A 20072-nucleotide genomic window follows, 5' to 3' on the forward strand; every position below is an offset into this window, starting at 1 on the left:
AACCCACCTGTGTTGGATGGAGTAAAGCCTGGCAAGGAGGGGCTGTTGAGGCCGGGGAGCAACACGGGAGGAATGCCCTGGATTGCCGGATATGCCGTAGGAAGGTTGAGAGCCTGAAGAGGGGCGTTGTCAAACATCCCTTGCTGCTGAGCTGCCAGTCCGAGGACCTCATTGGCCTTTTTAATCCGGTCCAACTCTTGTTGAGCCATCAACTGACGTACAGTGGCTGGGTCAAAGTATTCTTTCTCCTTGTCCAGCTGGCTTCCAATGGTGTCTTTAACTTTGGAGATATGCTGTTGGGAAAAGATATGGTCACGTACAGACAGCCGAGCGCTGTACTTGATGCCACACAAAGTGCACTCTGTTTTGGGTCCCTCGTAACTTGTTTGGTTTATACCAAAATGCTTGGCCATGCTTAACTTGGACTTCTTTTCTTTTGCCCGGGCATTCTGGAACCAGACCTGAACCACTCTCTTTGGCAGTCCAATGTCATTGCCCAGGACTTCACACTCTAGCATGGTGGGTGTCCTGTAGTCATTAAAGCATGACTTGAGGACCTTCAGCTGCAGATTGGTCATCTGAGTGCGAAAACGTTTCTGCCCGGGCCTATCCCCACTGTCTCCAGATTTGCCTGCTGACCCACTTGCACCAGGGCTTGGGGAGCAGGGGTCTGCAAGGCTCGAGGTTTCACTGTAGTCCACTGTACCTTCATTGTCATATTCCTTGCTGTAAAAGCTCGGGGCTGGGCTGACCAGACCGGATGACAACCGATCTTCATACTCGGACATTGCCATCATAGCCGCTTTGGTCAACCCTTCACTGGGCGCGGAAGAGGATTTGGTTTCAGTTGCTATTCCCGTCGCACTGTCGTTATCCGCATTGCCCTCGTCTCCAGTAGTGGTATCTGTGATCGCTGTGTTGACTGAGGAACAGTCGTCGTTGTCCAGCTTAGTTTGGTCAAAGTTTAGATTAACTGAAGACATGGAAGGGCTTTCAAAGTCTTCAATCCCTTCCACCTTGATGGAAGAAGGGCTAAGAAGAGTTCTAGGAGACAACTCCATGGTTTTGCTCACAGGTGAGAGGGGAACACCTTGGCCATCACTACTGCTTGGGGGTAGGTGGGAAAAGCTAGTTCCATCAAAAATATCTCCTTTCATCTGGAGTCCCCCATCGCAGTCTAAGAGCATTGCAGACAGAGTTAGGTTGTAGCCAGCTCTCTTGGCTTCATGCCAATGACGGGACCGGATATGAGCCTCCAGGGCAGTCTTGGCTTTGAAGAGCGCTCTGCAAAAAGGGCATCTCCTGTGGGCCTGCGCTGGGCCCACAGCCCTGAACTGTCCTTTCCTTTCCCGGGCTCGGGTGTTCTGAAACCAGACTTGTACCACACGTTTCTTCAGACCCACCTCATGCGCAATGTGATCCAACATCTTTCGAGTTGGATTGGAGTCCAAGAGATACTTTTGGTAGAGAATTTCTAGCTGTTCTGGTGTAATAGTTGTCCTCAAACGCTTGTCTCTCTGAGGTTCTTCTCCTCCCGTCCCACTGTCGTTTTCTCCAGGGCTGGCACTGGCCTTTTCCTCCAGCTTCCTCTTGAGAGTGTTCATCGTGGAGGTGGGAGTTGAAGGGGAAGTGGCCGAGCTTGCCGGAATCTGAGGTATGGCCCCAGAGAGCAGCTGGCTTGCCAGCAGTGGGTTACTCGGGTCAAACAGCATGAAAGGCATATCCAGTGACCTGTCCAAAAACTGGGGGTGGATGAACTGGTTCTGTGCGCTCAGAAAGTGAAGCTGCTGGTGCTCCTGCCAGTGCTCAAACGACGGGAACGCCAGCTTGCACTGCTCACACTGGTAGGGGATTAGCTGCGGAGGTAGGTTGGCCAGCTGCTGAGGAGTTGACGTGTGGAGGGGCTTAAGGGGCAGGTGGGAGAGCTGGGAGGGACTGGGGCTCGACTGGGCCAAGGGGCACTGAGGGGGGGGCACTTGTGGAGGAGGCTGGGGCAACGAAGCGGGGGACGTCAGCTGCGGGAGCTTTTGCTGGGCTGCATTTGTCTTCTGCTCGGGCTGGTCTTGCTGCTGCAGTTCTGCCTTTGGTTGTCCTTGCTTTTCTTGGGTCTGGTTTGGCTGTGCACTGGGAGGTTCAGCCTGCTTTGGTTTCTCATCACTCGCCTCTGGTTTTGAACTGAAGGTGGCCAGTTCGTCAGCCTCTGATGTAAGCTGCAAGAAAGCAGCGGAAGCTGTACTGGCCGTTTGTGCCGGGGTGCTGTAAGCCTGGGAGGGCATCGGGGTGCTGCACGAGGAGCTGGTGGGCGTCAGGATTTCCATGGCGTCCATGGAATCCTCGTTTTGGCTGTCATCCTGCCCCTCCTCGTCCTCATCCTTGTAACACAGCTTCTTCTGGTGCTTGATGAGATCAAAGATGCGCTGAAACACCAGGCTGCATTTTTTGCACTGGTAGTTCAAGTTGCTCGTTCGAATATACCTATCATTTGTAAGTTCCCGCCGCTCTCCATCTTTGCCCTCTCCCTGATTCTCGTAATTTTTCCTGGCCTTCTGTCGGGCGTTTTGAAACCAGACCACTATGACTCGGGTTGGAAGGTTCAGTAAATTAGAGAGTTGCTCAAATTCATCGTCCTTGGGGTAAGCGTTGGCATCAAAGAAGTCCTGCAGGACCCTCAGCTGGTAGTCAGTAAATCTTGTTCTTGAAGACCTCTTGCTCCCCCAGTACTCCTGCTTCTGAGGTTCTGGTGAAGGGGGCCGAGAGTCGATCTTGAGCTCCTCCAGGCTGGTGATAGGAGGATTGCTGAAGTTGTAAGGGGAGTCCTTGTTACGCTGCCGCTCTTTGAAGAGAGTGTTTCTGAACCAGTGCTTGATCACTTTCTGGGGCAGCCCAGACTTGTCTGCCATCTCTTTGATCTGCTCTTCACTGGGGGAGTTGTTAATGTCAAAATACTGCCGCAGGACTCGGAGCTGGTCATCGGTGATCCTAGTGCGAGGCCTCTTGTTCTGTTGCTGGAGGAGACTTGGATTGAGCTGATGCTGGTAGAGCTGGGCCAGGTCCGCAGGCAGAGGCTCCACAGGTCCAAGCTGAGGGGGCAGCTGGGCCGGCAGGGTCTGCAGCGGCATCGTCTGCATCATCAGTGGTGAGAAGATGGGCAGCTCCATGGGCATGGAGAGCTGGGTCAGCGGCACGGATGGCTGGGCCGGTGCAATCGTGGGCGAGGTGATGGGTGGCGCTGACACGGGGATGGCTGGGGTGGAGGCCGGCGGGGGCGGCGCTGCCGGAAGCGGGGGCGGCGGCGGGGGTGGGGGCGGAGGCGGCGGCTCGGGGGTCTGAGGCCTCAAGGGGTACAGCTTGTCGTAGTGCTCTCGGTACTGTTTGGCAAATCTCTCCAGCTGTTTAAAGGGAAAGTAATTCTGGTGAACATGCTCTTGATGACTCTTTAAAATCAAGATGTTCGAGAACAACTTGCCACAGGAGTCGCACTCGAGCTTTTCCGGATTCTCCCCCTGCTCGGTCTTCCCGTTCTTCTTCTGTACCTTCTGCTTGTTCTCGTTGTACTGAATGACCAGCTCAAAGCCGAAGTTCTCCAGCAAGGCCTTGGTGGCGTTCCCTCTGGCGTCCGAGGCGATGCGTGGAGGGAGCATGGAAGGCTCACAACTACCCCCTGGGGCCAATTCTTTCTTCTCTTTGGCCTTCAAGGCATCGGGAAGTGATTCCTTTGGTCCCGAGTTGCCCTCTCCCCCCTCGGCACCGTCCCTCTCTCTCTGGCTTTCTTTTTCCTTTTCTTTGATGACCAATTTGTTTTTCTTCTCGATGTGCTGGCTGGGCTGTAGGAGTGCAGAGTGACTCTGGGGCAGAGAGAGCTGGCTCTGCTGCTGCAGGACCTGCTGATGGCCCTGCTGCGGGACCTGAACCTGAGCCTTCAGCTCTTCCAGCAAGCCTGGGCCCGCCCCCGTCAGCGTCAGCGCCCCGCTCGTCACTGGCAGGCTCACCTCGGGGCTGAGCTGGAACTCGGCGCTGGGGATGTAGAAGGGGAAGAGGAGATGCTGCTGCTGCTGCAGCTGCAGCAGGGTCTCCGTGGCCATGGGGAAGTGAGGAAGGAGGGTGGGGCTAAACAGCTGGGACTGGATCAGGGCCGCCTGCTGCTGCAGCTCCTGCTGCAGGTGAGCTTGAACTTGGGCCTGGGCCTGGGCCAGGGTCTGTGCTTGCTGCTGCTGCTGCCTGGATGTGATCATATCTGCCAGCTTCTTCCGATTGGCTTCCTTGGGCTCTGAAGGGGAAGCAGTGTTGGCACCGCTGGGGTTCCCCAGGGGTGGCATGCCTGCACTTTCAGCGGACACTTGGCTCAGTAAGCTGGAGCTTGGAGCAGTGCCAGCACTGCTCGGATTGGTGGTGGTAAAGGTGTTACTGCCACTGGTGCTCACAGGACTTGGGGTGGAGGAGCTCAGGGAGACACTGCTGCTGTTCCCGGTGCCATTGCTGCTGCCACTTGCAGCCTCCAGCTTGGCTGCCCGGGCCTTGGTTTGATGCAACACAGACCTCATATGGATCTCCAGCGTGGAACTCTGGCTATAGGCCACGTTACAAGTGTTACACTTGAAAGGTTTGTTGTCAGGGCTGCTGGTGGGTTCTGGCTGACCAGCTGCCGATTCTTGAAGGGCTCTCTTCAACTTATGCAGGTGGGAGACAGAATTGTAGTGCACTAGCAGGATGTTCTTCTGAGTGAAAGATTCCTTGCAGACGGTACACTTGTAAGGGCGAGAAGGGTCTAGAAATTTTTCCATGGTGAAGTTGGGGCCTTTTCTGAAAGGGAGAGCTCTCTTTGGCTCTGAGCCCGAGTCTTCTTGTACCGACCCAGAGTCACTGCCCGTCGGGCTCTGTTTATCCTCCAAGTCACTCTCTTCTTCCTTGTCTTCCTCAACGATTATGGTATGGTCCTCGGCCAGGGTGGGGTCTCCCATTGCCAGGAGGTCTCCATTGGCCAGAAGGCCACCATAAAGCTGTTGGATGTCGGCCTCACTCAACTCCAGGTGGCTCGTCTCGAGGTGTTTTTTCAGAGCCTGGAAAGTTCGGAAACTGCGCTGACAGAGACAGCACATGGTGGCAGCTCTGATCACGTGGTACTGAGAGTGGAGCTGCAGCTTTTCCACGGTCTTGAAAGCTAGGCTGCACTGGTTGCAGCGGTACTTGTACACGTGGCGATCCGACACGGGCAGCTGAGGCCTCTTGGCGTGAACCTCGTTGAAGTGCGTCTGGAGAGTGGCGGAAGTTTTGAAAACCTGGTTGCACCCCTTCTTCCAGCACAGGAAGCCTGAATCTTCTCTCACAGAGCCTGGGTCAGCGGGAGAGGGTTTCACATCTCCACTGTGTTCTGTGCTGGCAGAGGGCAAGATGTTCTTTCCCAGATCATCTGAGGTTTCTGAAAAAAAAAAAAAAGCCCAATGATAAAGAAGGCTTAGAGCTGTCTACCCAGCAAGGCCTCATGAACAGAGTCTCATGATGAGGGAAATAAATACCCAACCTGCAGACACACACTCTCCACAGAGCCCCACACCGCTGAGAGCACGTGTTATATAAGCAGGTGCACAGGAACAGAGAGGAAGAAAAGGAGATACAAAAAGTCTCAACTGCTAGTAGGCCTATACCATAGCACAAATCTGCCTTTTAAACAATATTTGTTTCAATTTCTCAAGAACTGGCTTGAAGGGATACCCCCTTTACATGGATCTGAATTATAGAATATGTGAATTCATGCTGTCCTAAGCTGTGGGGAATTTGCAAGAATTGCTATCCACTGTAATATAAGAAATTTTGGGATATATATATTTTTAGGCATTAAATTTCTTGTTATAATGTGACTTTGGACTGTCCTCTCTATTCAATAAGCAAAGAACATTCAAGTGGCCAATTATGAAAACACATTAAAACTTTTCTCTACAGTGAGATCATCACCCATAAATATTCTGACCCTTTTTTGGGTCAGCTGTATGCTGCCTAATATGGAAAAATCACAAGGGAGACACGGTGGGGCAGTAGTGTGGTGTAACTCTTCCCAGCTTAAACCTCAGCTGCTGACAAGGTGTCAAAGATGTAGGAGAGACTCATAAACAGAGGTCTAAGGCCCCATCCAGCTAGGACCCACCGTGGGGCACCAGCAGCATCTATGCCTACAACAGTGTTCTTTCCAAATGCACCTCTCCGCTGCCTCCCATAAGGCACTCCTGGAAGTCTCAGAGAAGAGCTCTGTGCAGAGATGACAGCACCTAGAAAGACAACTAATCCAGTGCCCTGAGGTCACCCATGTGCTCCACAGGTCCCTAATAATTAAGTCCTCAGAGAGGGAGTATTTGATGGCTTAGGGTGGTAAGTCATGGGTCTACTGGCTGACTCTCTGGTTAGTCACTTCCTCACTGTATAGTCAAGGGGACAGATGTCCACCAAAACCCCACTGGTTCTCACCTGCTTTTCTCACTTCAAACCATATGAAGTGTGTACACAGATACATGCCAAGAACCACAGCATCAAGTAGCTGACAACGGTGCCCCTCATCCCTTGAAAAGTTACATTCAGCTTTTAGGAGTATCGTAAAGAATTCCTGGCACTCTTGCGCCATGAAAATTTTGGCCCCAGGTTTCATTTTGTTTACTCTTCTCAGGGGTCAAGAATAATGACACTAACCAGGCTGCTTTCCTGCCTCCTCCAAACTGGAGTTCCCGTCCCGATCTGGAACAGCCGCTGGGAGGAACAGGCTGCTGGGCATCACCATCTCAGGGGTAGTCACCTGAAGAGCAAGCGGTAGAGAAGCGAGGAGAGTCAAAGGGCGAGGAAAGAGACACAAAATAGGGAAATGTGTCAAAATTATTTAATAAGCAAAATTAGCCTTCACCAGTGTAAAGCTGGAGGTGTCACTTTTCATAGCTCACTGAAGATTCATGTTTATTAGACAAAGCTCACATCAGTCAAAAGCGTTTCTACGGTTACATTCTGGACATAATTAGCAGTGCACACTTGAAGAATAATCTTATTATTAATATTTTTCCTTTATGCAGAATTTTGACTTTGATCACTGACAATGTTTTGTCATGGGCTGTGAAACTTCTTGTGCAACCAATTAGGTAGATAAGTTGAAAGGCCCACCTTAAGCTGCTGAAAACATAATAAGGGCCCTAATTAAATCATACCTAGTAAAGTACACTGTAATCTTGAAGCAGGGAGCATTGTAGTACTGTTTTCAGAATGTATTCAGGCAAGAAGAGGAGGGGAATAAGAGCGAAGGAAAGGGTGAGAAGAAGAGAAGGGAACAAAGGAAAGGCTAAGGACACGCAGACACACTGGCAGATTTTTCCAGGAAACAACATTTTGTAACCCTTTACAAGCTGAGATCAAGTGCAAATGAGCATTTCTTATGACTCACTTCAGTCAGGATTTCTCCTGGGGTCTTTGCCTGAGGTACACAGCATCAGAGGGGACTTCTGGCCAGTGTCCCAGCCGCAGAGGGTGCCCCGCACCCTACGTTCTACAACAGGGCAGCCCCACCTTGGCCACGGCTGTTGTTTCCCAATACAGCAACTCCAGAATTAGCCTGGGTCAAAAGAGCTACAATTTAAGGTCAGATCTTTCGGCATTTATTTCTCCAGGCTTTCCTGCCATCTGGCCGCAAGCTTGTCCAAACAAGTTATCATTTGCCCTCCATTAACGTGATAGGAGGCCCTCAACATCCAACGTAAGGCTAAAAGGTTCTTCATTTAAGAAGCAGCAATATCCCTTTGCCTACTATAGGATGGGAAGGTAGTTGGCGATGATATTCCCAAATGAATTAGAAATCGTTCCCTGTTTGATGACAGCCTGAGAAGCAAACTGACCCTGAGGTTACAGGAACAGAAACTTACAGTCACCACTAACCTTTCTACATGGCACGCAGCCCCACCTGGAGGCATTACTTTCCCATCAAACACAGCTATTGAGATAGTATCTTCACTTGCTGTTACAAAGATTGGAACGCCTAGATTACTGTTCAAAATTAAATATTTAAAATAAATTACTATTAATTTTTAATGGTTCGAGGATCCTGGCCTTGCTCAAAATCACTGCTGACGTGTTCACTAGAATCATCAGTGGTAGGTTCCACTCCTCCTAAAGGAAACTCAGACAGCTGTCCCCATAAATCCAAAAAGGTAACTCCTCAATACATTTCAGGGTATTAGGATAATCTCAGCAACCCAGATGCCCGTAGGTGCAAAAATTAAGCAACAGGCACTACGAAGAAGGGCTCTGAGGAACCCTGCGTTTACGAAGAGCAGGTGCGTGGCAGGTGAATGTGACACAGAATCCCTGCTCTCACAGAATCTGCACCCTCACACAAAGCTCGCCAGCAGCTGCTTACGGCTAGCTGTGGATGAATTGTTAGGAATGGAGCGGAGATGGCCAAACTCATTCCATCTATTTTCTTTTTAATAGAAAGCATTTCTGACCAGTGTGGTTGGGGAGTCCAGCGGGAATCCAAGAAGTGAAAGGTCACCGATTAATTTATAGTCCTCAACCGAGGGGGAGCACGAGGTTGGGGGCAAGAGGGGGAGAAAGGGAAAGGAAAAAAGACTCCCCCCCACACCTCCTTTCTCGGCTGTAGCTGCAGGATCAGTCCTTTCCTGGGATCTTTAGGAATTATGAAAAATGAATCATGAGAAGTGAAAAAAAAAAGCCCTACAGAGTAAAAAAGAATAAAATTATCTAACACCTCAGCTGCACATCATTATAGAAAACTGTGGGCTTTTTATACACATTACAGTAAGGCAGACATCCCCTCTAACAGACTCAGTACGACGGATCAGTAATTGTTTTCATACACTTTAATTAGAAAAACTCAGATGGCTATGAATAATAATGGAAAAGAGAGACTTTTGCACTTGAAAGGTTGAAGTCAATCAAGTGTGAATGACGGCAAAAAAGAAAGAAAAAAAAGACACCAATTCATCAGCCCTCTGTTGTCTCGCCGCGACTTTAATCATAATTCCTGATTGGGATTCAAGAAGGCAGTAAGCAGCGGTTCTTTGTCTGCCTTCACCTTCCATCAATTAACTCTCCCCAAAATATAATCATCAACCTCACATGCTCCTCTGCATCTTAATCTGGGCCCCCAAACCTGTAAGTCTTGCCTCATACGTGTTTACGTAATTACTTCTATCTACCTGCATCTTCTCATCTATAGTGTTACCCAACCTCTCCCTGAAAACAAACAAAAATGTTGGGTATATAAAATCTTTTTTTTTGCTGTACGTGGGCCTCCCACTGTTGTGGCCTCTCCCGTTGTGGAGCACAGGCTCCGGACGCGCAGGCTCAGCGGCCATGGCTTACGGGCCCAGCCGCTCCATGGCATGTGGGATCCTCCCGGACCGGGGCACGAACCCGTGTCCCCTGTATCGGCAGGCGGACTCTCAACCACTGCGCCACCAGGGAAGCCCTATAAAATCTTAATGGGCAAGAAGTGCCCAGAAAGCAAAGAAGAAGACCCCTAAAGAGAATCCTAAGGATCTAGAAATTCTGGTGCGGTCTGTCTGCGCATGGGTCTGAAGAGAGAGGTTGCGATGGAAGCCTCTTTGCTGTACAGGACGCTGGAGGGCCCCACGTCAGCTCTCGGACACTAATGTTCCCGTGTCCGTGTCCACTACTCCCTCTCCTACCAGCTTCTCAAGCTCATCACTCAAAGTTACCACGCTTTTTTGTAAAGAGCCAAAAATACGGTCCTGCCAATGGCTCTCTGAGGAATTCTGCTCACGGAAGAAAATGAAAGTTGGCCAAAGGCTGAGTTCCTTCAATACTTGCCTTGGCACTCCTTGTTTCCCAATCATATCTGGCTGCCACACAGTGTGGAAGGTTGAGTCTATCCCAGCCAGCCTCTGATGGACGGCTGAAAGTCCGTGGGAAAGGCGGTCACTCAACAGTGCTGGGCAGAGTTCTGTAAAGACCTTCCCTTTCTCTAGGAGCGTCGGAGCATGCCAGTGTGTGAGAGGACAAAACCTGGCCACAGCGTCGTAAGCAGAGCCGCCCCAAACGTGTCCAAACCACAGAGACCCTCGGAGGACTAGATGCCGCCAGCAGCTCCCCTGTCCCGACAGCGTACGCGGCATTACACATTCACTCTCTCTGCCCCAAGCCCTCCCATCCACACACTCAAAAGCCACACAAAAAGTTTTACGTTTGGCCAAACAATAGTACACAATCAGTCTAAACACCTATGCTTCCTACACTGACACCCATGTAGATTGATTCTTCCAATAATCTTACACCCATAAACACTGAGTATGTTAAGTTACATTCCCCCATAGTCTACTCATTAATGTATAGAGGGGACCTCAGACTATTAAAACAGACTTTGAACCAAAAGTCAGAGTTTTTCTGGTTAGAAAATTCAATTGCTTAGAGCCATTACTGCCTCAGAACTTGAGTCTCTCAAGCTCGGCGGCCATGACCACGCAAAGCAGCTCTGTGGTGATGATCTGGATACCACATGTGCTCCTCTCAGCCAAGTCAAGCATGCAGAGTTGACGGAAACGTAGGAAGAAAATATCATCCGAACAGGCGCAGTACCTTCCTAACAAGTAAACAAGTCTCACATGTAACAAGGGAAATGTGGAGTTCTGCTCTGATGCTGAAAATCTTCAAGTTCAAGCAATTCTCACATATGACGATAGAAACAGAAGAGCTCCATGCCGGTACTAAGAATCTTCACGCTTAAGCCATTCCAAAACAACTTAGTTGATGAAAAGTAAGGGCCTCAAATGACTCTGCTCATCCATTCATTTGACCATCATTCACTAAACTTTGTACAAGGTCCCCATGCTGCACGCTTGTGAGACAGCAAGACGGGGTCCCTGTGTCCAAGAAGCTCACATCCAGAATAATTAACCTTCTAGAGATCATAAACTCATTAGAAAATCTGATGAAAGTTGCAGCCTCCTAGAGAAAATACTTTTAAAACAAACTATCGTAGATAATTTCAGGAAATCACAGGCTCCCTCGAGGGAAATTCCGGGATTCAAGTTAATTGCCCTTGAACTACTAGGAAAGGTGACGTGGGTTTGTAAATACCTAGTTCCTACCTCCTGTTCAGTTCACCATTATTTTGGATTATGACTTAACGCATTTCAAGTTTCTATGAGGTGAGTGGGCCCGAAAGCCCCAAGGACACACCTTATAAAACCCAGAGTCTTAGATGTGGGTCTGGTCCCCACTGTGACATCTGGGAGGGGCCGCTGATGTTGACTCTTTTTCGATAGAAGAAGCTGGAATTATAAGGAGCCCTCCCCACTCCTTGCTTTCTCTGGGTCATGGATATGAAATGACCAAATACCACAACTTGAGCAGCCAAGGGGTGTATACACTTTGCTGAATTCTGAACGGGACTGCTCATGCAAATTCACCTCTCAAGGCCACCCTGTCTGAGGTTAGAGCAATGCAACCAACAAGTTCCACATGCTGGAAAGCAAAGGTACTTTCTTAGAGCGAGTACTGAACTTGGTTTCTCTGAGACCTTCATCCCCACAGCCTTGGCATTGCTCACCTGAGTAGAGCTTCTTTCTGAAAGGCTCTCTATTCCAAGTGAAAGTACAGATTTGCCAAAACCTAGACTCCCAAGGAGACTCAAGTCCTTCATATTTCAGTAAAAAAAAAATCAAGAGAATGAAGAAACTCAGGTGGAGGGAAAAAAAGAGGGAAAAAGCCTCAGACACAGGCCTTCCTGGCACAGACCTGGCCGGTCTCTACACCTTGTGAATGAGGCATTGGTCCTGTTCAAAAAACAAGCATGGAGTTAAAAGCCAACCGCTTCCAGAACTGAGCATTCTAGCTAGTGGGGGACCCAAAGTCGACGGCGCCAGTGAGGGTCTGGCTGCTCACTTCCTCCCCTGACCTCGATGGCTGCCAGCTGGTCTCTGCACATCTGCAGCCAGCAAGCCCGGCAACTCACGGCAGCAGAGAGAGCTTCAGAGGTTTTTCCCTCCTTCCCTTTACTACCTTCCAAATGTGCCAGGCTGGGCGCTGGACCACGGAGTCGAGAGGGCTGTTTCTCTCTTTGTCTCGTTTCCCTTCTAAAATGTCTTCCTATGTCGTTGTCTATCTTTTTTGTTGTTTTTTTTTAAACCTAAAACCCAAGAGGAAGAATTGTAGGGCCATATTAACAATTCATATGGGCCAGAAACAAATGCAGCCCTGAACCAGATTTTAAAATCTAAGAATGAGAAAGACTGAAAAAGGAGGTAGGTGGGAGAACAGGAAACATATGAACAGTTCACACACGCGCGCGCGCACACACACACACACACACACAGTGAGTGAGGGAGAAAAAAGCTGAGAAGGGGACTGAATTGGAGAGAAAAGCTTCATTAGACTTGGAGAGGCAAGCAGTGGCAGTATACCAAGGTCACTTTTAATTTAGACCATCTAATTGGCAAACAGGCTCCAAATGGCTATCACCTCACAGGGCTTGGAATTAATGAAGCCCGATTATTTTCATTACCCTCCTCTGAGATGGAGACAAAGTGAGAGCTGGTACCCAAGTGGGTGCCACAGCCTCAGGGCCGCTGGCCACCCGAGAGCCCCCAGTGCAGGGGGGCCAAGCAGCCAGCCTGATCTGGAGACTCGGATGCACAGGCACACGACGAGCAGAGACAGACGCTGACCGAAAACATCACGGGAGACAGACAGCTGGGGCGGGCTGGGGGTGGAGGGGACCTGCAGGCAGTGCAGGTCCAGGGGCAGCCAAGGGGAATCTGTGCGTGGACAAAACGTACAGAATAACTAAGGGAGTGAAGACGAAGGGCTAGAGAAAGAGGTGTTCCTGGGCTGCTCCAGAGCCAACCCCCTTCTCTGCCATGAGGTCATACTCTGTTAAGTGACTGGGGAACAAAGACAGTTTCCCCGTATTAGTGCTCCGGGATCCCAGTGGTGTGTCCTGCCACTTAGAAGGACAGTGATCAATTAGAATAATTTAAGACTACTGATATGCATTGTAGGTGGTCTTTCCCATTCTCATTTAGGGGCCAGAAACCTGTCCCCTATGCCCTCAACCCTCCTCGCCTAAAACTGTGAGACAAAGGAGGGCACGAGCAGCAGCCCCTAAATCCCCACCACCAGTTCGGAATCTCGGACTTCTCGGTAAATAGGTGAGAATTCTATGGAACTGACATCGGGGGCGGGTCGCTCAGTTGGGTCTGGAGGGGCACCTGTCTCACCGCCTTAAGCTTTATAGATTTCCGTCTTTCATATGACGTGTGTAAAGACACCGTTTGGAGCTCTGTTTCCAATAGGCCGAGCAGAATGAAGTGGTATGGGTGCAGTTTCCATAGCGGAGGGCCAGAGCTGCAATTGTTCCCAGTGGAGAATATTTTTCAAGCCCCTTCATCGGTAAAAAGAAGGGGGCCCATGGAAGACACAGATATGAGATGCAGAGCATAAGCAAGCAACTGTTACCATAGCAACAGACATATTAGACACTGCAGGTTCCTGAAAGCTGTCTGATAAGGTATTATTAAATGAAGCCTCCTCAAAACACTCTCCATTTACAACTGAACGGAAAGGCATTGTAGAGAAAGTAATCTATTTCCATTTATCAGGGTGGAATTTACTTTTAGAGAGACTGAAACCCAATTCAAGCCAGATCCTGGGCCCTTGGACCCAAACAGCAAAAAGTATTTCCCAGAATTTATAGCTTTAGCTACCCTGGACATACCCCGTGTCTGCCAGGAGCTGTCTGTTTGGTGGATCTTGCCAGGCTCTCCTAGTTTGCAGCCAAAGGCAGTGAACTCAGTCAATCTGGCAAGGAAGAAGATTCACTCCTCTCACTGCCATTCATCCCAGCCACTCAAGGATAAAGCAGACATAACTTTCTCCTCTTGGAGGATGAATGACTGAACACTGACCATTCCTTAATGATATGGTTTAGGAAATGCAGCTCTGATTTGAGGGGCATTTCTCAGAGTTTCCTGCTCTAGTTGGCCAGGAACAAACAGATGTATCATCAGAAAGCCTAACCAATACTTTCCCTTGGCCAATTTTCTAATAAAATTGCTGTAAAATATCCTCCAGGGGCATGATTCTAACCACAGGTTCATTATAAACACTTAGTTGTAAAACAATTGCGAATTTCATATTAACACCAAACTTTTCAGAGGAAGGACAATGGCAACTATTTAATTTGTCAGGGCAGAGACCAAGATCAGCAGTCCAGTCCTCAAATAGGATGCTGGGCTCACCCCAAGGTATGGCCACAAACGCCCCTCTAACCCTGGTTGCTCATCTTTTCCTGCTGATGCTGCTAAAGGGTCGAGGTGGAGTTGCTTCATTTAGCTCAATGCAAACCATCCTCATGACTTGAGAAACCAATTCAATACTGACAGCCATGCAGTAACTCCATCTTCTCATGCAAAGACAGGGTACCAAATCATCCTTATATACGCCTTTAAATCGAGTGTAAAACCCTTATGATTACATTTCCCACAACTTTCAACTGTTATTTCTGAATCCATTAACTTTCTCTTGTTGCTAGCAAATGAACTTCCTATAGTCAGCACATTTCCCACAATTTGCACATTTTTTTCAGAAATATTTAGAAAACATCTCCATTGTCTGCTATGGGCAAATGAGGTAGGTACACAGGGGTTCCTGTACAAGGTGCCAAGCACAGCCCCTTTAGGGAGTGTGTTTCTCCTCCGTAATTATGTTCTTAGGGAGTCTTCTCAAATAGGGTTTATTAACCTGTTTCCATGGATGGATTTTAGGGTATCCTTATGCTCTCTGGCATTGTACACACAATTTTGAACATGGAGAATATTTGAAAGAGTTCTTAATAGTAGTTGTCAAACTTTAGTGTGCACAGAATACCCAGTAAGGCTACTGAACCGTTTTCACCAGCGTCTCCAAAAAAAAGGTTGAGAATCACTGCTTGAGTGGGTAACACCCAGAAATATCTTAGGGATTGGTACCCAAGCAAACACAGCAGTAACATCCTCCTCTCAAAGACTCTGTTGATAAATGAAGAAGATTCATAATGACCACCAGACTTGCTACTTTGAATGTACCATACTGTTGCTGTTATAAAAGTATGACAAACAATGGATATTTGAAATGTAATTTATATAGTAGTCCCTAGGGATGTATAAATGAAACTTACTGTCTGATGTAAACCAATCATACAGATTACTACAGGCTCACATTTCCTAGACCAGACTGATATTAAACAGGAGAAATAATCACCAGAGCAGAAGGACGATGTATTGAAAATGCCACCCTCCCCACATCTCTTCCTGTTTCTTCAGGCTCCCATGGTTCCAGGCCATCTGTGGGAAGTATGATGAGGCCTGAGGAAAATCCCCCTTGTTACTTCCAAGGCTGGAGAGAATTCCAGGGGAATTTGTAACAGAAACCCACCCATCCACAAAAGGAAGTTTCCACTTAGAACCTTTCAACCATGTTCACCAGTCTGTCTATTTGAAAATACCCATGGAAAGTGCATTTACACTTGAAATGAAACTCATGCTAGGTCACCTTAGAGCCTGCCATTGGCTGCTAAGGTCCTCTTGACGCATCATCAAATGTATGTTCCTCACAACTAAACATCATTTACAATGTTATTCATTAATTTTGCGTAACCAAGTGGAATGGGAAATGCCTAGAGGTTACACATCTGTGACCTGCATGGGAATCTTCACACGAAAAGGCAATCAAATTAACTTATTACTCCACTGTTGAAGGAAGTTAGAGGTGAGAATTTTTCTCTTTGGGGGTTTTTCCTCTAGTGATCAGGAAAGGGCTTTCCAGCAGCCCAAGCATACACAGAATGCAGGATACTGGTATCGCCTGTAGACGTTTGAAAAGTTTTCTCATTACATTAGATTTAAATCCTTATACTAATCTTTTGGGCCATGTTTACAGTGGCCACTTAGAGCCATGCCCCGCAGGTGTAGCAACATCATGCTCAAAATGCAAAGCCCTTGTTCATGACTCGCCACGTGCTACCCAACTGAGCACCTTCCTGCTTTGAGAATGAAAGCATCCACTTGAGAAACTCCCACGTCACAGGGCTACATTCTGCGAGTTTGCCACTTGCAGGGGCATCAAGTCAGCTAACCTCTCTGAGCCTCAGTTTCCTCAGCCGTCAATGTAAACGTGTCAAACTCTTTAAATAAAACAGAGTGGTTGTGAGGATGAAATGAGACATAATGAATTTAAGAGCAACCTAGAAGATGACCTGCTCAGTAAAGGTTTGGAGAATCTGAATAACAACTTCTTCATGTAAATGGTTAGCTACTCTAGGCCTCTGCGTCCTGAGGGGAGAGAGGAATGATAAGGCACGTTGAGAAATGCATATGTATTCAGCCCTTTAGGCCACAGTCAGGCCAAGTCTAAGGTGAACAAAGGTCACAGAACTATCTTTGACATTTCCAACTCTGCACTGGCTCTCGCATCCAGCAACAGAGTCCTGTCCATGTTGCTGCATCACCTTTGACCGCTGGGGAAAGAAAAGCCCCGAGGTCCTGCTCCCAGCTGCCTTACCGTCATGATGAGCTTCTCCACGCAGTCGGGCGCCACGCTGTGGAGGTGGGTGAGGTGCAGCTGGAGGTGGATCTTGTTGTTGAGCATGTCCTGGCACAGGGGGCAGCGGAGCATGGGCTGCACCGAGTGCTGCGTCATGGCGTGCACCCGCAGCCGGTTGACATCGGCGTTGCTGTACTTGCAGTAGGGACACTGGTACATCTGTGGGGAACACACAGCCACCCCTCCGGCTGAATCTTCAGTTCCCACCGCAACTGTGTCCGCCCCAAGCCCGCCCACCCGAGACTCCACTCCCCCCCTTCCCCCCAGTTATGTGAAACACTCCCCCACCAGCACAGCCCCTTCTGGCCTCACCTGCTCCGGTTTGGTCTCCTCTGATGTTTTTGGTCGCTTTGAAGAGAGAGGAGACTCTGAGCTACCTGGGAAGGAGATGCGTTTGGAGGTTGCAGGAGAATCTGTCAGCTCCTTCTCTGCTTGGCTTGATGATGCTGGAAGAAAAAGCAGAAGATGTAATACAGCAGCCAGACCAGGCCAGCTCCCAGAGGGTTTGCGTTGGGTGAAAATCAACATTCATTTATAGCACAGGATTTTCTTGAAACACCAAAATTAAAGTAGGATGAGCATCCGGACTGATTTATCAGGCATGCTAGAAAAGAAGCAAGTGTTTCTTTTTGTCCCCCATGAATTTCTGTCACTACACAACTTTAACAACTGAACACTAAGAAAAAAAGGTACAGAAATGGATTAAAAGGCTCTGAGTTGGACTAAGCTACATTCAGTCTATTCTGACCTCCCCCAATCAAGACACAATCTGCTGGCTTATGAGGGTGGGTGGGAAAGTCTCACCAATTGCTTTGCCAACCACGAGTCAACCCAAGTACCAGACAGACTCTGCTTTCATGGATGTAATAGATGATGTGCTTCCAACTTTATTGTCACAGCTCTTGAAATCACAGCACAGCACAGCACATCACAGGAGACATGATAAATGGGACGGACCCGAGAAAGGTTTACACGGATATCTGCATACAAATGCATGCAAAAAAGTCAAGTGTGGCTTCAGCAACTTGCTTCTGGGGAAGAAGTAACTGCAGAGTGGAACTAGATAGGGCGTGACTCCAACTTCTAATCGAGCCAGTGCTCCAGACACAAGAGTTTATTCAGAGTGGGTGGTTCAGAGGGAAAGTGTCCTCTCTGCTTGCCAGAAACATGCCCTCTGCACCCCACTCCACCAAAACAACAAAACACCAACGAGGAAGGAGAGTCACATGAGAGTGAAGCAGCAAGCAGTGAGCGTGGAAGTGTTGGCGGAAGGAGTTCTCTGAAGCATGGAAAGGGATCTGGAAGATTGTGATGAGAAAACAGCTGGGCTGAAAGGGTTTTAACAAGGATGAATAAGCAGGGCTCCTCCAGTATAAACACAAATCTCCAAATGGTCAAATGTGGTCATTCCAAAACCTGGTCAGTATCTTAAGGCTGGCTCTCTCACTTGTTTTGGATGGGAGCTCCATTTTTCAGCATTTTGCTACAAGTGGTGAGAAGAAAAATCCTGAAAATGGTAGTGAGACAGTACATACCCACTGCCCTCCCTACCTCACTGAAAAATCATTTGACTCAGCACTGAGGTCACTGGTTTAGAAAGCCTCATGTTTACTCTTCGGTCAAACTGCTTTCTGTCTCATCCAGCCTAGTTCCCTAGCGTGCGTTTCCAGCCTTGAAATCTGTTCTGACATGGATACCCAAGATGCTGTCATTACAGGTGTGTGCTTTAATAAACAGTTGTAAAAAATCAATTTTATTCATTAAAATCGTAAGGCCACACAATAATTTTGGAAAATAAAAATGCAAAATGCAGGAAATATTCCAGGAAGTGGATGCTCTTCCCAGAATGCACATCTTCTGATCTTTAACCCCAGTATCTTGGTAACCTGGTCTACATAAGTTTGTAGAACATCTATTATTTAAAAAGTACAAGGACAAGCATATTACACACGGACCCCTCCTCCTCCCAGCACACATTCATAACAGTACTTTAATCTGTCTCGAATCGACTTCAAACCCATTTTCTTCTTAATGGGAGTTATTCATTTTCACTTGAAAGGTAATACATGACGGCTGGATATTTAATGTGATGGACTGGCTGCCGATTAACTAGGTGCTGTATGTGACATTCTAGTCTGGTTCCCACGGCCCACTTCCCATCTCCCAGCCCCCGGCAGACCTGATCCCGCGAAACCTTGCGTCGCAGGTTTTAGACCTCGGAGTGTGATGGGCCCCCTGCCTGAACACTCCCACAATAGGAGTCTTTTAATTAATGTTTTGGGGATGTAAGATCTTCCTGCCCCCAGAAGGTTTCTTATTCTCCATCGTTTTTCATTTTTGCTTACTGGTTGTCTTCTATATGTTAGCTCTTCTATAGCTTTTCAAAGGCATTCTAAAGATGGGGTGGGTGGAGACGTTAGATGATACTTCAGATGCTTATTTGTTAGAGCCATCCTCCACCTTCCCCATTTCCACCTCCAATCTGTAGGATTAGGTTAGGTTCAGGGCTTACAGTTAGGAAAGAGCTGCTCTCTGCTCCCCCTTCCCCTAGGGGCAAGCCAAGATGCAGATCCTATTCTAAACACCCATCCCCGTCTTTTTGTTAGTCTGCCTGACCTGAAACAACACTTGCTTTTACAGGACCGTGACACTGCCTTGTCAATGCCCTCAACCTGCCTCCTACCCCTCCTCTTCAGAATGATTTTCAACCGTGCAGTTGCTCAGCAGTGTGGATGAACGAGCGCGGAGGCTGAGACCGCCCGACTCATCCACTCCCTGGAAAGCAAACCCGGTGTAACCCAGTGCAGCATTAGCGTCCTCACAGGACCGGAGTCCACCCTCGTCCTTCAAGGCTGAACGCATGATGAATGGTGACGAGGTTGCAGAGGTGAGAATTCTCGTTTCAGAAGCCACTATTCTTTCCCCCTGCATGGAGAGGGGGGACTTCTATTACCTTTTTTTTATTTTTCATACTCTCAAATTGCTCTGTAATTCTAAAGCTTCCTTTGTGAGCTCAAGCTAAGGAGCTATTCTAAAGCGTTTTAAAAAATAAAATCGGCACTTGCTCACTCATTCCTCTTTCTCTGGAGTAACACAACAGCTCTGCTATGATATGAAATACTGCATCCACTGGTGTAAAAACTTCCGGGGCTCATCTCCCTTCTATCTGGGGCAATCTGCATTTTTATTAGATCAGATCTGTCTAGAAGTGGACATTAGCCACCTGCAGCTCGCTAGGCTTCTTCTCTAAAGATAAGGCCGTGCCTTTCCTATATCGGAGTCTGTTAACACCCAGTTACAATCCCATTGTGCTTCCCTGGGTGATGTGAGGACTGCTCCAAAGAGTTAGGTTAACGAGGCTGACAGGCCCCTCCTAGCTTGACCCCAGACATTAAAACGTCAATTCCTATGAAAACATGGTACCAGAGATTTTATAAAATTTCTGTAGATGGGTAAACAGTTGCGCAAGTTCTCCATCAGCAGGCTGG

General features: G+C 48.3%; 1 protein-coding gene and 1 long non-coding RNA gene across 15 annotated transcripts in view; one reads left to right on the top strand and one right to left on the bottom strand.

The window, feature by feature from the left end:
• ZFHX3 (zinc finger homeobox 3) overlaps window positions 1-20072 on the bottom strand; it is a gene marked incomplete at its 3' end in the record, with an annotated part of 1354624 nt that overhangs the window by 10479 nt on the left and 1324073 nt on the right. For all 14 annotated transcript variants that reach the window (XR_013825252.1, XM_079907054.1, XM_079907056.1 and 11 more), the window contains 4 exons: window positions 16897-17030; window positions 16543-16743; window positions 6676-6778; window positions 8-5416 (listed from right to left, as the gene is read on the bottom strand). Coding sequence is in view for 13 of the 14 variants with exons in the window: in XM_079907054.1 (XP_079763180.1) it covers window positions 8-5416; window positions 6676-6778; window positions 16543-16743; window positions 16897-17030 (5847 nt within the window). The remainder of the gene's footprint in view (window positions 1-7; window positions 5417-6675; window positions 6779-16542; window positions 16744-16896; window positions 17031-20072) is intronic.
• On the top strand, window positions 969-20016 carry LOC307178669. Its single transcript, XR_013825256.1, has 3 exons — window positions 969-1075; window positions 1559-1654; window positions 19225-20016. It is a non-coding gene; the product is annotated as an uncharacterized lncRNA (long non-coding RNA).

Source organism: Stenella coeruleoalba (genome assembly GCF_951394435.1).
Source record: "Stenella coeruleoalba genome assembly, chromosome: 20".
NCBI classification, from domain to species: Eukaryota; Metazoa; Chordata; class Mammalia; order Artiodactyla; family Delphinidae; genus Stenella; species Stenella coeruleoalba.